Raw genomic sequence first — 17,163 nt, 5'->3', positions numbered from 1 at the left:
CTGTGTCCAACCTGATAGGCTTGTATCTACCCCAGTGCATAGTAAAGTGCTTGGCACATAGTAAGTGCTCTCCAAACACTATTAAAAAAAGTGTTGCAGGTGAAAAAGAAGACCAACCAATGACAAAGACTGTGAAACTCACCTGTACGTGGATGTGTGGTTGAAGAGGCCAATGCAGAACCCATACTGTCTTTTCAATATTCAATAGTATTTATTGAACGCTTACTATGTGCAGAGCACTGTACTAAGCGCTTAGGATGTACAATTCGGCAACAGAATTTTGCACTGCATGGTCTTTTGCATTGTGCCCACAGAAACTGTCCTTTGCTGCATTGTTGTGCTTGTTGTTGGCAGTGTTTACTGCTGCCTTCTGGTCTCATGATCCCTATGAAGCTTGTGCTTGACCTGTATGTCACATTGATTGATCTGTGATAACTGATTCCAAGTTTTCAGCTAGAATGCGGCATTGTCTGAGCCTTTGTTGTACACTCGCTCGCCAAAGAGCAGCTACTTGGGAATCTTGATGTCAGTAATAACAGCACAGTCAAACTATGTTGAGAATAGCTTCAGTGCTAGAAGACCGACTTCGTTCTAGGGTCTAGTTGTTTATGATTCCGTCTTGCCACTCGAGATTGAGTTTAGCCCATAAGCGACGCTGATGAAATTGCTCTGGTTGTTGGATGGGGCATCTGGGAAAAATCCAGTTCTCTCAGAGGAAGAGAGGGTTGGACAGCCTGGGATCCTGATACCTCACTTATGCCACCCTCTGTTTAATAGATATTGGCTCTCTTGTTTTAAATGTTTTTCTGGTATTTGTTAAGCGCTTACTATGTGCCAGGCATGTACCTAAGTGCTGGGGTACATACAGACTAATCATAGCTTCAAAGCTCTTCATCACCTTGCCCTCTCCTACATCACCTCCCTTCTCTCTTTCTACTGCCCACCCCATACACTTCGCCCCTCTGCCGCTCACCTCCTCACTGGGCCTGGTCCTTGCCTGTCCCGCTGTTGACACCTGGCCACATCCTACTGCTGTCCTGGAATGCCCTCCCTCCTCACCTCTGCCAAACTAATTCTCTTTCCCTCTTGGAAGCCCTACTGAGAGCTCACCTCCTCCAGGAGGCCTTCCCAGACTGAGCCCCCCCTTTCCCTTTGCTCCCCCTCCCCCCACCTTCTGCTCCTCCCCCTTCCCCTCCCCTCAGCACTGTGCACTGTGCTCATTTGTACACATTATTTATTACCCTATTTATTTTGTTAATGAGGTGTACATCCCCTTGATTCTATTTATCTTGATGATGTTGTCTTGTTTTTGTTTTGTTCTGTTTGGCTTTGCTGTCTGTCTCCCCCGTTGAGACTGCGAGCCCATCACTGGGCAGGGATGGTCTCTATCTGTTGCTGAATTGTACATTCCAAGTGCTTAGTCCAGTTCTCTGCACATAGAAAGCGCTCAGTAAATACTATTGAATACATGAATGAATGTTGGACAGAGTTCATATCTCATATGAGGTTCACAGTCTTAGTCCCCATTTTACAGATGAGATAACTGAGGCACAGAGAAGTGAAGTGACTTGCCCAAAAGTCATACAACAGACAAGTGGCGAAGTGGGGATTAGAAACCAGTTCCTTCTGACTCCCGGGCCTGGACTTCATCCATTTGGCCCCACTACTTCCCATTTCTTTCTCCATGTGGTCAGAGTACTAATTAACCAAATTCTGTGACTGTGCTTAGTTCTGTGGTGCTAGTTTAGATTTTAGGGTTGTGTGAATGGCTTCCCTCGGACAAGTTGTTCCATTTCCTTGGTTTTCTTTAGAATTATCACCAGCCCTTAGAGCCTGGATGATTTGGACAATTGGTTTACAGTCATGTACACATCTTCGTGGGTGTGCGCCTCTAGGGTACAAATAATAACTGTGATATTTGTTAAATATTTATTATGTGCCAAGCCCTGCACTAAGCACTGAGTGAAATTCGTGTTAATGAGGTAGGACATTGTCCCTGCCCTATGTGGGGCTTATTTCTTGTTGCCTCTGACCTAATAATAATTAATATTAATAATTATTAATAATTAGCAATTAATAATAATAAGAAGGAATGACATTTATTGAGCACTTACTCTGTGCAGAACACTGGACTAAGCGCTTAGAATGGACAATTGGGCAACAGATAGAGACCATTCCTGCCAAACGACGGGCTCACAGTGTAATTGGGGGAGACAGACGGCAGAGCAAAAGAGAACAAATGACATTTAATAATAATAATAATAATAATGGTATTTGTTAAGCGCTTACTATGTGCAGAGCACTGTTCTGATAATCAGATTGTCCCACGTGGGGCTCACATTTTTTAATCCCCATTTTTGCAGGTAAGGTAACTGAGGCACAGAGAAGTTAAGTACAGACAAGTGGCGGAGTCAGGATTAGAACCCATGACCTCTGACTCCCAAGCCCAGGCTCTTTCCACTAAGGCACGCTGCTTCAGCGCTTACTCTGTGCAAAGCACTGGTCTAAGCGCTTAGAATGGACAATTCGGCAACAGATTTATTTTGTTAATGAGGTGTACATCCCCTTGACTCTATTTATTGCGATGCAGTTGTCGCGTGGCTCAGTGGAAAGAGCCCGGGCTTGGGTGTCAAAGGCCATGGGTTCGAATCCCGCCTCTGCCACTTGTCTGCTGGATGACAGACAAAAACAATAGCAATAAATAGAATCAAGGGGATGTACATCTCATTAAAACAATAGCACTAAATAGAATCAAGGGGTTGTACACCTCATTAAAACAATAGCAATAAATAGAATCAAGGGGATGTACACTTCATTAAAACAATAGCAATAAATAGAATCAAGGGGATGTACACTTCATTAAAACAATAGCAATAAATAGAATCAAGGGGATGTACACCTCATTAAAACAATAGCAATAAATAGAATCAAGGGGTTGTACACCTCACACGCTTAGAACAGTGCTCTGCACATAGTAAGCGCTTAAATACCAACATTATTATTAAAACAATAGCAATAAATAGAATCAAGGGGATGTACACCTCATGAAAACAATAGCACTAAATAGAATCAAGGGGTTGTACATCTCATGAAAACAATAGCAATAAATAATAATAATAATGTTGGTATTTGTTAAGTGCTTACTATGTGCAGAGCACTGTTCTAAGCGCTGGGGTAGATACAGGGTAATCAGGTTGTCCCAAGTGAGGCTCACAGTCTTAATCCCCATTTTACAGATGAGGTAACTGAGGCACAGAGAAGTGAAGTGACTTGCCCACAGTCACACAGCTGACAAGTGGCAGAGCAGGGATTCGAACTCATGACCTCTGACTCCCAAGCCCGGGCTCTTTCCACTGATCCATGCCAAGGGGATGTATACCTCATTAAAACAATAGCAATAAGTAGAACCAAGGGGTTGTACACCTCATTAAAACAATAGCAATAAGTAGAACCCAGGGGTTGTACACCTCATGAAAACTAATAGCAATAAGTAGAACCAAGGGGTTGTACACCTCATGAAAACAATAGCAATAAGTAGAACCCAGGGGTTGTACACCTCATGAAAACTAATAGCAATAAGTAGAACCCAGGGGTTGTACACCTCATGAAAACAATAGCACTAGATAGAATCAAGGGGTTGTACACCTCATGAAAACAGTAGCAATAAATAGAATCAAGAGGTTGTACACCGCATGAAAACAATAGCAATAGATAGAATCAAGGGGTTGTACACCTCATGAAACGGTAGCACTAAATAGAATCAGGGGGATGTACATCTCATTAACAAAATGAAGAGGGTAATAGAGGCATATGCAGCGTGGCTCAGTGGAAAGAGCACGGGCTTTGGAGTCAGAGGTCATGAGTTCGAATCCCGGCTCGGCCACTTGTCAGCTGTGTGACTGTGGGCAAGTCACTTCACTTCTCTGGGCCTCAGTTCCCTCATCTGTAAAATGGGGATGAAGACTGTGAGCCCCACGTGGGACAACCTGATTCCCCTGTGTCTACCCCAGCGCTTAGAACAGGGCTCGGCACATAGTAAGCGCTTAACAAATACCAACATTATTAACAAAATGAAGAGGGTAATAGCGGCATATGCAAATGAGCGGAGTGCTGAGGGGAAGGGAGAGGGGGCGGAGCAGAGGGGAAGGGCGGAGAGGCCGAGAGGCCCGTCCCCGCCCCGCCCCCGGCAGCGGGGCCCGTGGTCCTGCGCGCACGCGCGGTTTGTCCCTGCGGGGGAGCCGTAGGTGTAGTTCCTGCCGGGGTCCACCGGGGGTCAGGGCCGCCCTCGCTCCCTCCCTCCTTCCCTCCCTCCCTCCCTCCCTCCTTCCCTCCCTCCCTCCCTCCTTCCCTCCCTCCCTCCCTCCTTCCCTCCCGCCCGCTCGGCCGCCATGTCGGAGCCGGAGGCCGCGGGGAGCGAGGCGACCCCGCCGCCCCCGTCCCTCAGCGACGTGCAGGACCTGGTGCGCAGGAAGGATGAGATCGAGGCGCAGATCAAGGCCTACTATGAAGTCCTGGAGGATGTGAGAGCGGGCTCCGGCGGGTGGGAGGAGGGGTGGGGGGGGCGTCTAGTCCCGCCTCCGCCCCTGCTCCGCCGGCCGGCCTGGGCCAAGCCACTAGCAGCGTGGCTCAGTGGCAGGAGCCCGGGCTTGGGAGTCAGAGATCATGGGTTCCAATCCCGGCTCTGCCACTGGGTGACTGGGGGCGAGTCACTTCCCTTCTCTGGGCCTCATCTGGAAAATGGGGATGAAGACTGGGAAGCCTCACGTGGGACAACCTGATGACCCCGGAGCTCCCCCAGCATTTACAACAGTGCTCCGCGCAGAGGAAGCGCTTAACAGATACATGATTATTCCCTTCTCTGGGCCTCAGTCACCTCATCTGTCAAACGGGGGTGAGGACTGGAAGCCCCACGTGGGACCACCTCATCATCGTAATAATAACGTTGGTATTTGTTAAGCGCTTACTCTGTGCAGAGCACTGTTCTGAGCGCTGGGGGAGATACAGGGTCATCAGGTTGTCCCACGTGGGCTCCCGGTCTTCATCCCCATTTTACGGATGAGGTGACTGAGGCACAGAGAAGAATAATAAGGTTGGTATTGGTTAAGCGCTTACTATATGCAGAGCACTGTTCTAGGCGCTGGGGGAGATACAGGGTCATCAGGCTGTCCCACGTGAGGCGCCAAGTCTTCATCCCCATTTTACGGATGAGGTCACTGAAGCACAGAGAATAATAATGTTGGTATTGGTTAAGCGCTTACTATGTGCAGAGCACTGTTCTAAGCGCTGGGGGAGGTAATAATAATGTTGGTATTTGTTAAGCGCTTACTAGGTGCCGAGCACTGTTCTAAGCATTGGGGGAGATACAGGGTAATCAGGTTGCCCCACGTGGGGCTCACACACTTTTAATCCCTATTTTACAGATGAGGGAACTGAGGCACAGAGAAGTGAAGTGACTTGCCCACAGTCACACAGCTGACAAGTGGCAGAGCCGGGAGTCGAACTCATGACCTCTGACTCCGAAGCCCAGGCTCTTTCCACTGAGCCACGGGGTACAGGGTCATTAGGTTGTCCCACGTGGGGCTCAGTCTTCATCCCCATTTTACAGATGAGGGAACTGAGGCCCAGAGAAGTGAAGTGACTAGCCCACAGTCACACAGCTGACAAGTGGCACAGCTGACAAGTGGCACAGCTGGGATTCGAACCCATGACCTCTGACTCCCAAGCCCGGGCTCTTTCCACTGAGCCGCTCAGCTTCTCTGTTCTTCTATCCCCCCAGTGCTTAGAACAGAGCTTGGCACAGTAAGTGCTTAACAATAGTTGGAAAGAGCCTGGGCTTGGGAGTCAGAGGTAATGGGTTCTAATCCCGACTCCGACCCTTGTCGGCTGTGTGACCTTGGGCAAGTCATTTCACTTCTCTGGGCTTCAGTTCCCTCGTCTGTAAAATGGGGATGAAGACTGGGAGCCCCACGTGGGACCACCTGATCACCTCGTATCCCCCCAAGCGCTTAGAATAGTGCTTAGCACATAGTAAGAGTTTAACAAACACCGTAATAATTATTATTAACTGGGCATCCGGAGGACTGGACGGCTGGAGAACTGGAGAACAGTAAGCGCACAATAAACACGATTGCAGCGTGGCTTAGTGGAAAGAGCACAGATTTGGGAGTCAGAGGTTGTGCGTTCTAATCCCGACTCCGCCGCTTGTCTGCTGGGTGACATTGAGCAAGTCACTTGACTTCTCTGGGCCTCAGTTCCCTCACCTGTAAAATGGGGAGTGAGACTGTGAGCCCCATATGGGACAACCTGATTACCTTGTATTTACCCCAGTGCTTACAACATAATTATTATGGTATGTGTTATGTGCTTACTATGTGCTAAACACTGTACTAAACCCTGGGGTGAATATAAGCAAGTGGGGTTGGACCCAGTCCCCATCCCATGTGGACACAGTCTCAATCCCCATTTTAAAGATGAGGGAACTGGGGCACTGAGAAGTGAAGTGTGTTGCCCAGGGTCACACAGCAGACAAGTGGCAGAGCCGGGATTAGAACCCGTGACCTGACTCCCGGGCTCTATCCAGTAGGCCTTGGTGCGGGCTGGACCGGTGAGCAACCCCGGAGGGCTTCCCTGCAACCCCAGGAGAGCTGAAGTGATGCAATCTCCTTGGGCTTGCCTGGTCACTCTGCTATCGATGCCTGTTTACTTGTTTTGACGTCTGTCTTCCCCTCTCTAGACTGTCAGCTCGTTGTGGGCAGGGATTGTCTCTATTTGTTGCTGAATTGTACTTTCCAAGTGCTTAGTACAGTGCTCTGCACACAATAAACAATAAATATGATTGAATGAATGGGCTCGTCAGGCTTAGACCTTTGAACCCCACCCTTCCCTCCCTGGCGGCTGAGTGTCCATGGCCCAACCCCGGAGCCCCTCCGGGATGGCTCTGAGAGAGCTCGTTGCTGACAGGGAACTGGTCTGCCAACTCTGCTGGATTGGTCCTGAGTTCCAATCCTGCCTCTGCCGCTTGTCTGCTGGGAGACTTCGGGCAAGTCACCTCACTTCACTGCCTCACTTCTGCTTTAAAATGGGGATTCATTCATTCATTTTATTAATGATGTGGATATATTCATTTGTTCATTCAGTCTTACTTATTGAACGCTTACTATGTGCAGAGCACTGTATTAAGTGCTTGGAAAGTACAATTTATCAGCAGAGACAATCCGTACCCAACAACAGGCTCACAGTCTAAAAGGGGGAGACAGACAACAAAACAAATAGGCATCAATAGCATCAAAACAGATAAATAGAATTATGTATATATGCACATCACTAATAAAATAAATAGAATAATAAATATGTACAAATATACACAAGTGCTGTGAGGCAGGGAAGGGGGTAGAGCAGAGGGAGGGAAGTAGGGGTGATAGGGGAGAAAGAAAAGGGGGGCTTAGTCTGGATTAAGACTGGGACAGGGACTGTGTCCAACCTGATTAGCTCCTAACTACCCAGCACTTGGGCCAGTACCTGTCCCATAGTAAGTGCTTAACAAATATCATAAAAAAACTGGGCAGCAGCTTGTTGGGTTCAGTTTAAACCAATGTTCCATATTTCAGCATTGCTGGTTGGAGAGTGACAATACTCTGTCCTTGTATACACACAGAAAAATGTTTAGGCGGATGGGTAGTGTTGATTTGAGTTTCATGAAATCTATGAACCACATTTCTTCTGCAGCAAAAAGGAGTTGGGATGCATGAACCTCTGGTGGACACTGAGGGATATCCCCGGGCAGATGTGGACATATATCAAGTCCGAACTGCAAGGCACAACATTATTTGTAAGTAATCTATTTGTAGAGTGGTTCCCTCCCTAAGCATAGCACGTTGAGGTAAATATTCCCAGTCAAATGGTAACGCTTTCAAATGCCCAACATTGTGGTTCTTTTGTTTTTGATTCCAGAAAGTGGTTAAAAAGGAGGAAAAGGAAAGAGTAAGAAATATTGAGATGGTGGGGTTCAAACTCAGGGAAAGGTTGAAATCTAGAAATGTAAATTCAAGTAAACACTTGTCTATATTGGATCAAATCCCGGATTAGGCAGAAGGCAGGGTAAGGGCCCTCTCTGTACTTCTCTGGATGTTGACTGAGTCCAGGTAAGGAGATATTCACTGGGGAGGGGACTTTGGTGTGAGCCTGGATTCCTCCCCTCATCTCTTAAGGTAGGTTTTTCCTTTTTCCACTTTCATACATACTGTTGATCGATTAATTGATTGATTTCACCTCCATTACTGTACCCCTTGTGGTTGCTAATAGTTTGTACGTTGGAAATAAGAGTCTGTCTCAGCAATAGTGTACGAAAGGGAAACGGGTCAGAGAAGATGGGCAGGAAGCTACCTCATTTTATGTGTCCCTCCACTTGTGTGACGTGTAAGATGGGGCTTCTGGGAGAGTATAGCGCAGTAGAGGAGGTAGACACCATTCCTGCCCACAAGGGAGAAGAGTAGAGCGAAAAAATAAAATAAATTTCATAGGAGTATGTATATACTATATGACTATCCAAGTGTTTAAGGGGTACAGACCCAAGTACATAGGCGATGCAGAAAGGAGGACTTAAGGAATGACTTAGGGAAGGTCTCTTGGAAAAGATGTGATTTTATTAGGGCTTTGAAGTTGGGGAGAGTGGTGGTTTGTTAGATATGAAGGGAGAGGGAGTTCCAGGCCAGAGACAGGACGTGGGCAAGAGGTTGGTGGAGAGGCAGATGATATTGGGGTTTAGTGAGATGGTGTTACAGGAACGAAGTGTGCGGGCTGGGTTGTAGTAGGAGATCAGGGAGGTGAGGTAGGAGGGGGCGAGTGCCTCAAAGCCGATGGTAAAGGGTTTTTCTTTGATACGGAGGTGGTGGTAGTTTGGTCCTACTGGCACTTAACTGTTGATGTGAGAGCAATGCTCATCTGAATAGCAGGGGACCAGGAAAGATGCACTCTTCATTTTCCTGGACGACATGTGCAAGTGGGCAAGAGATTTTCTCTCAGAGACCCTCGGGTCACTGTGGGCAGTGGGATTTTCTTTTTTTTTTTTTTTTGGTAATTGTATTTGTTAAGTGCTTACTTATGTGTCAAGCACTGTTCTAAGCACTGGGGTAGACATAAATCAATCAGGTCAGACACAGGCCCTATTCCACATGGGCCTCACAGTCTAAGTAGGAGGGAGAACGGGGATTGAATCCTCATTTTTACAGTTGAGGAATCTTAGGCACAGAGAAGTTAAGTGACTTGGCCTACGTCACAGCACATGAGTGGTGGAGCCGGGATTAGAACCCAAGTCGTCTGACTCCCAGGCCTGTGCTCTTTCCACACAGTGCTGAAAGACAATTCGGTTACAATATTAGATCATTATCATAAATCTTTATTAAGCATGTTAGAGTGCTTAAAAAGATGCCTAAAAATTATATTCCTCCTGTAACCCAGCCCGCACACTTCTCTCCTCCAACACCAACCTACTTCGATCTCGTCAATCTCGCCACCAACCCCTTGCCCACGTCCTGCCTCTGGTCTGGAATGCCTTTCCTCCTCATATCTGACAGACCACCACTCTCCCCATCTTCAAAACTGTATCAAAAGCACATCTCTTCCCAGAGACCTTTTCTAAGCCCTCATTTCCTCTTATCCCACTACTTACTGCATCACCATTTCATTTGGATTTCTACCCTTTATTCATCACCCCACACGCAGCCCCACAGCACTGCTGTGCACATCCATAATTGATTTACCCCTCTAGACTGTAAACTTGTTGTGGGCAGGGAACATGTCTACAGACTGTTGTATTGTACTCTCTCATGAACTTAGTACAGTGATCGGCACGCAGTAAGTGCTAGAACCCGGGCCTGGGAGTCAGAATATCATGGGTTCTAATCCTGGCTTGGCCACTTGTGTGCTGTGTGGCCTTGGGCAAGTCACTTAACTTCTCTGTGCCTCAGTTACCTCATCTGTAAAACAAGGATAAAGACTGTGAGCCCCACATGTGACAGGGACTATGTCCATCCCGATTTGCTTGTATCCACCCCAGCGCTTAGTATGGTATGTGGCACATAGTAAGCACTTAACAAATACCATTATTATTAATGATAATGATAATGAATATGATTGCTCTTAAGGCAGAAGTAGAGCCTCCTCTCCTGGGATCTTCTCACAGCTTCCCTTTCTGGGGCTTTTTTCTCCTGCTAGGTTTGCAGAATGACCACAAGGCAATTATGAAGCAGGTGGAAGAAGCCCTGCACCAGCTGCACGCCCGCGAGAAGGAGAAGCAAGCCAAGGATGCCGCCGAAGCCCAAGATGAGGCCAGAAGCCAGAGCCAGAACCTCCCGCGGGCATTCGCCAAAGTGACCGGTGTTACGGCCGGCTCTCCCGCAAGCAATTCTGTGAGTTTGGCCTTTGCCAGGCCTGGAACTCAGAGACCGTTGGCTGTTGGGTTGGCAGGCTAATCCCAGATAATCCTTGCTCCTGATCCTTGCCCGTCTTAGTGCTCTGATTTCTTGATCGCAAAAACTGCGGGCATTTGCGGCTAGTGAGCTCACTCCTCTGTGTTTGGACTGAGATGGATGATAATCCTTTCTGCTGCTGTGAGGGTGATTTCGGATGCATTTGCCATTTTTGATTCCCTTTCTGCCAGAAGCTGCCCTGCTGAGGGTCCAGGCGAAGCCAGACAGGCAGAAAAGGCAGGGAGAGCTCAAGGATCAGCTTCTCTGCTGGGAACAGGGGTCAGTGAATGCAGCTGCATGTTAACTGAGAAACCAAACTGCCACCCGTCTGGACTGTAAACTCCATGTGGGCACGGATCCTGTCTGCTGATTCTGTTGCCCTCTCCCAAGCGCTTAGTACCGTGCTGTGCGCACCGTAAGCACCCGATAGATAATAATTGTGGCATTTGCTAAGCGCTAACTCTGTGCCAGGCACCCTACTGAGTGCTAGGGTAGATACAAGTAAATTGGGTTGGACACAGTCTCTGTCCCACCTGGGACTCACAGGCTTAATTCCCGTTTTACAGATGAGGAAACCGAGGCACAGAGAAGTGAAGTGACTGGCCCAAGATCACCCAGCAAACAAGTGGCAGATCCGGGATTATTACCCAGGTCCTCTGACTCCCAGGCCCGTGTTCTTCCTCCTACTTAGACCGCGAACCCCCGGAGCAACCTGATTATCTCATACCTATTCTTCTAGCCCTTAGTAGAGCGCTTGAGACATAGTGTCAGTACTGCAGTTATTGTTATTATCATCCCATTGACTGATTGGTTAATTACATTTGCAATCAGTCTCTGCCAATTCTCACCCCTTGGCAGTCTGTCCCAAATGTTCTAGAATGTTCTCAAGCTAAGTAGAGGCCAAGGGCTTCCCACCAGAAACATAAAGAGAAGGAACTGGTGGATAATATTCCTACCCAATCCAGTCTGGACCCCACAGGGAAATGTGGAAATCTAGCCCAAGTCTTTATTCGTCAGTTTTCATTCAGTAGTATTTATTGAGCGCTTACTATGTGCAGAGCACTGTACGAAACACTTGGAGTGTACAGTTCGGCGACAGAGACAATCCTTGCCCAGTAACGGGCTCACCATCTCCCCTGTTGTCCTCACAAAGGGAAAAACTCCTTCCCCTTATCTTTAGGTCTCCTTCTTCCAAATGGCATTAGAGCTGAAAAAAGTATTTGCAGGGAAAGAAAAAAATCCAGCCCAGTTTGTGTTTTATGGTCTCCTCTCTTTTTCTCGTCAGGGCCTGCAAGTGGATGATGAGATCGTTGAGTTTGGCTCTGTTAACGCCGACAACTTCCAGACGTTGCACAACATCAGCACTGTGGTGCAGCACAGTGAAGGGGTGAGATGGGCACTTGGGCATCTCCGTTCTGTCGTATGGGAATCGCTGAGGGCCTGAGGGCTCCATGGAAACAGAATATCCTGGGTCAGCATGATACCCTATGCCCTGGGCTTTCCCACATCAGAGTGTTGGAACTCCTGCATCAGGACTCAGGAAATCACGGTTATGATGTGGCCGGGGATGTTGGGGTGACAGTGGAACTGGTATCCTTAACCTTAAGGAGATAGGGTGAGTCCTCAGATGAGAGTGGAGGTGGGTTGTGTGGAGGTGATGTAAGGGGTTGGTGGGGGAGGAGATGAGGGGAGAGGAAGAGGAGACCAGATGTTGGGGAGAGGGAAAGGATGAGAAGAGGCTCCAGAGATGTGCTGAACCAGGATGGGCTAGCAAAGCCTGAGCTGCTGTTGGCAATTCTGGGCTGGGAAATGGGGCAGTAGCTGCCTGGGCCCCCAAGGTTCAAGTAGCTGCAGTGGTCAGCAGCTGGGCACCCCTTTGCCTGTGAAGCATTTATACCCAGTCTCTCTAGGCAGGCTTGTGTTGAGGCTGGCGTATGAGTTTGACTCCCTGGACTCCGAGATTGGGTGGAAGAGCCTGGAGTCCGGTGAGGAAGCCTGCAAAGGAACTGGGATTGGGCCTGGGGCGGTTGACATTTTTTGGGTGTCTGCCCAGCCCACAAAGCCGAGAGGGTGAAGCTGAGGCACTTGCCCCTTCCGTGTCAGTCCAGCGGGGATGATGGTAAACGATTCGACTTCAGACCTGCCGTTGGGTCACCCAAGTCCCTTGACCAAAACTCCCACGGTCTTCTTTGGGTCTTTCGAACAGAGACTAACCCAGCATTGGTCCGGATGCCCTGCAGTCCTTGTTGATGGGAACTGGTTCAGATGTGAGGATTTCAGCTACATCCAACCTCCCTTGAACGTGGATCGAATTGATGGTCATTGAATGTCGAGAAACAACATGGTCCTGTGGCCAGAGCATGGGCCTGGGAGTCGGAAGGACCTGGATTCTAATCCTGGCTCTGCCGCTTGTTTGCTGTGTGATCTTGGACAAGTTACTTCACTTCTCTGTACCTCAGTTCCCTCATCTGTAAAATGGGGATTAATACTGTGAGCCCCATGTGGGACAGGGACTGGGTCCAACCTGATTAGCTTGTATCTACCCCAGTGCTTAGTACAGTGCCTATCACGTAGTATGGGCTTAACAAATAACATTTTCCTGCTGGCTCATCAGTGGTGGGGGTGCAGCTAGCAGCCCTTTGTCCAGCTGCTTCCTCCTCCTGGTTTCTAGGAAAACTGGTAAGTGTGTGGGGTCAGCTAACCCTGGGCTAATATTAAAGTCTTTTCCAGTCTGGGAGGTGATTTCTCCAGGCCTGGGAATGCTGGCTCATAGGGGAAGGAAATTAGCTCACCCTCCTCCAATAGGTTGTTCTGATCCTCTGTGGGTAATTAAGGCTTCATGTCCCTCATGCTTGCAGCTGCTCCTGGCTCTCACCGAGAGGATTTGCACGGGCTAGGTGATGTCTCCAAAAGCGCTCGGTTACAGACTGTTCTTTCCAGCCTAACGGTCAGATGGATGTTTGTTTGCCTTCCAGAGCCCATTGAGTGTAACGGTCATCCGAAGTGGTGAGAGACGCCGGCTTCGACTCACCCCTATGCGTTGGGCTGGAAAAGGACTCCTGGGGTAGGTTGTGGATATCCGTCTCCCACCCGAGCCGAATGATGGCCATCTGGCCATTCCCTGGGGACAGTGGTGCTTTTCCAGATTGGGCCTTCTCCACATAGTGACTGGCCCCTCTCTAGTACTGGTTGTCAGGGGAATACATTCATTCATTCAGTTGTATGTGTTGAGCGCTTACTGTAGGCAAAGCACTGTACTAAGTGCTTAATTAAAGGAGCTCTTTGGGACCTCCCCATTGGGCAGATGGGCAAACTGAACCAGACAAGTTACGTATTTAGTTTTACTAATAATGGTGCCTGCCCAGCGCTGACCATGAGCCAAGCACTGTACTCATTGTTGGAATAGGCAAATACCCTGCCTCACATAGGGCTCACAGTCTAAGGTGGGATTAATTAATTTAATACCTAAAATTTAGTAACATGTATTTATTAAATTTAAATTAAATTTTAAGTATTAAATTTATCATTTAATAAAGCCATGAGCCCCATGTGGAACAGGGACTGTGTCCAGCCTGATTATCTTGCATCTAGCCCCAGCATTTAGTAAAGTGCCTGGCATCACAGTAATCGCCTAACAAAAAGGAAAAAAAGCATAATGTAATCCCCATTTTATAGTTGAAGAAACCCAGGGACAAAGAAGTTTAAGTGACTTTGGCTGATACCACACAGCAGGAAAGTTGTGGAGCCAGAATTAGAACCCAGGTCCTCTGGTGGCCAGGTTCTGTCTATTAGGCCGTGCTTCTCTTATGTAACATATTTGATAGATAAGGCAGTGATAGAGTTAGAAATAGAGCCCCAATCTCTTAAGCATTAATCTCTTTAAGCAGCATGGCCTAGTGAATAGAGCACCGGCCTGGAAGTCAGAAGGTCATAGGTTCTAATCTCTGCTTTGCCACTTGTCTGCTGCGTGGCCTTGGGCAAGTCACTTCACTTCTCTGTGCCTCAGTTACCTCATCTGTAAAATGGGGATTAAGACTGTGAGCCTAATGTGGGACAACCTGATTACCATGTATCTACCCCAGCACTTAGAACAGTGCTCTGCACCTAGTAAGCGCTTAACAAATACCAACATTATTATTATTCTCTGTGCCTCAGTTATCTCATCTATAATAATTTTAATAATTGTGGTATTTAAATATTTACTATATGCCAGGCACTGTACATAAGTTCTGGGCCTTGGACAGAGTCCTCGTCCTCCACAGGGTTCACAGTCTTAATCCCCAGATGAGATGACTGAGGTGACTTGCCCAGGGCCACACAGCAGACAAGTGGCAGAGCAGGGATTAGAACCCATGACCTTCTGACTTTCAGGCCTGTGCTCTATCCACCACGCCATGCTGCTTCCGAATGAGGGTTGAGACTGTGAACTCCACATGGGCCAGGGACTTTGTCCAACTTGATTTGCTTGCATCCACCTTAGCGCCTGGTACAGTGCCTGGCACATAGTAAATGCTTAACAAATAACATCATTATTGTTAGTATTCATCTAGAAGGTCAGCGTATCTCAGGGCGATCATTTTTGTGTTCCGGGTAATGTAGTAAAATTAAAAGATGAAGGAAAACAACTGCCAAGTTACTAGGAGATTAATTTTTATAAATCAACTACAGAGTTTAAATAAATCCCTCCCCCCCTTTTTTTTTCCAGCTGCAATATTGTTCCTTTGCAAAGATGATTGCTTCTTGGAGAACAGTAAAATACAAGAAGTCACCTCCTGTAGCACCTTGGATTCTGTTTTGGATTGAAATGTCCCATCTGCAGGGGCTGATGAGGCTTAGGGGTTTGAAACAAGTGTGATATCTTGAATTCTGAATGTTAGAGATGCTGCACTTAAAAGGGTTTTGACCAGCATAGTCTGACTTCATTGTGGTTACTTTCATCTTTATGCTTTTTGGAGGCTCGTGCTGCCCCTGCCTCAGCTTGCAATGGAAATTAATGTTTTTTTCGGGGAGAAGAGGAAACTGGAGAAAAGTTTGCCAAATATTTAAGCTACTTAGTGTTCTTGGACTGCTTTTTTTTCTCCGCAAACAGATCTAATTTGCAGAGTGCCGATTGGCCGCACGTAACAATTAAAAAAGGCCATTTGGTCCTGTTGGAAGCTAAGCTCCAGCTGTCAGTCAGTAGGGCTTAGCTACCCGTAGCTGTGAGGTCAGAATATGGCCAAAAGTGTCTGTCTGTAGAGTGTCACCCTTCATTAGGGGAGCTGTCAAAGCGAGGACAATTCTGATGAGGTTGAATTTCAGAATCCAAGTTTTCTGTGAGGAGTGGTTTAAAGGAGCTGTATAAAGGACATCTGTAGCAGCACTGAGTATGCTCAGAACACTTTTGTACACAGACCAAACCCTCTCTCATAAAGATGGGACTCACTTTGGTCCCTGTGGCACAGACGAGGCCTGAACTCTACAGAGACAGTTGTTAAGGCCCGACTCAGTATTTGTCTGTGTCTCCGCTCTGTTTTTGTTCACCAGACTTGGGGATTAAAAGTATGCAAGTGGATTCATAACATAGTTTGGTCAAAGGTGCCCATCTTAATGCACTCCTCCTGTGCCTCCCATGCTTTCTCGACCCGGCACAATATTCATATTGCTAAAGTGACAATCCGAGCACGGGGGACAGAATTGACACTATTGATGGGGACTTCAGAGTTAACAGATCTAGACATTTTAGGTTTGGTTTTCTGAGAACTCTTATGATACATTCCAGTGATTTCAAGTTTCTATTCATTAGCAGTCTTTCCAGCTCTGGCCCAGAGCCTGCATTTGCAGGGTCCATGGTGTACTTTTGCCATTGTTGATGGCTTGGATCAAATGTCAGAGAACATAATAGTGAGATCCTTCTGTGTGTTGTCACGTTTTTCTTGAGTTCACTTGCCCACCTTGGGGTTTGTGCTGTTTAATTCTCTTTCCCTCTTGGCAGAAAAATCAAGCTGCCAAACTGGGTGCAATTCATTCATCATCAGCCTTCTATTGTTACTGCAGAAATGTTGCATTTACTAATGTGTGCTTTTTGAATTAGAAGAGTTCTGACTAATAAGTATTTTTCAGGCTCTTTCCAATAGGTCTCTGACAGTTTAATAAACACAAAACTGCATCATCCAATTTATTGAGTCCGTCCACTTCCTTGTACGGGGTGATGGTTAGGTCAGGAAAGGGGAGTTGCGGGGCGGGGGAAGATATAGGAGTTAGGCACATTTCCCCCTTGTGTGAAGAATCTCCAGAAAAAGTAGTATCGTTGATTGCCTCGAGCTGGCCTTTAAATTGCTGACTTTAACATGTCTCTTTTCCTGTTGGTCTCCCGTTGAGAAATATTTATCATTCAGACAATTATTGAATACTTTGTGCGGGACCCTGTACTGGATGTTGGGGGGAATATAGTACGATAAAGTTGGTAGATAGGTTCCCTGCCCACCTAGAGCTTACAGTCTAGAGGGGGAGACAGACATTCGTATAAATTATGATATGTGCTGTGGGGCTGAAGGTGGGGTGAATATCAAGTGATTTAAGGGTACATTGTAAGTACAGAGGCATCGCAGAAGGGAGAGGGAGTAGGGAAATTGAGGGCTTAGTTGTGGAAGGCCGCTTGAGGAAGATGTGATTTTAATAAGGCTTTGAAGGTGGGGAGAGTTGCGGTTTGTTGTAT

The 17,163-nt window shown here is 47.3% G+C and overlaps 1 protein-coding gene across 2 annotated transcripts; it reads left to right on the top strand.

Moving 5' to 3' along the window:
* The first annotated feature begins 4,354 nt into the window (after positions 1-4,354).
* PSMD9 (proteasome 26S subunit, non-ATPase 9) lies at positions 4,355-16,622 on the top strand. 2 transcript variants are annotated; one of them, XM_029057887.2, is made up of 6 exons: positions 4,355-4,520; positions 7,726-7,828; positions 10,213-10,406; positions 11,752-11,853; positions 13,442-13,530; positions 15,172-16,622. In XM_029057887.2, exons 1-6 carry the CDS (start codon positions 4,389-4,391, stop codon positions 15,197-15,199), a joined length of 648 nt encoding a protein of 215 aa, XP_028913720.1. In that variant the 5' UTR covers positions 4,355-4,388; the 3' UTR covers positions 15,200-16,622. The 2 variants fall into 2 exon arrangements, with proteins under 2 accessions (XP_028913720.1, XP_028913719.1); XM_029057886.2 differs by lacking the exons at positions 13,442-13,530; positions 15,172-16,622 and adding an exon at positions 12,673-12,892.
* Positions 16,623-17,163: the final 541 nt, after the last annotated feature.

This window comes from Ornithorhynchus anatinus, chromosome 2 (assembly GCF_004115215.2).
Source record: "Ornithorhynchus anatinus isolate Pmale09 chromosome 2, mOrnAna1.pri.v4, whole genome shotgun sequence".
NCBI classification, from domain to species: domain Eukaryota; kingdom Metazoa; phylum Chordata; class Mammalia; order Monotremata; family Ornithorhynchidae; genus Ornithorhynchus; species Ornithorhynchus anatinus.
Note: the sequence above shows the minus strand (reverse complement) of the source record. Positions and strands in the feature narration are given on the sequence as shown.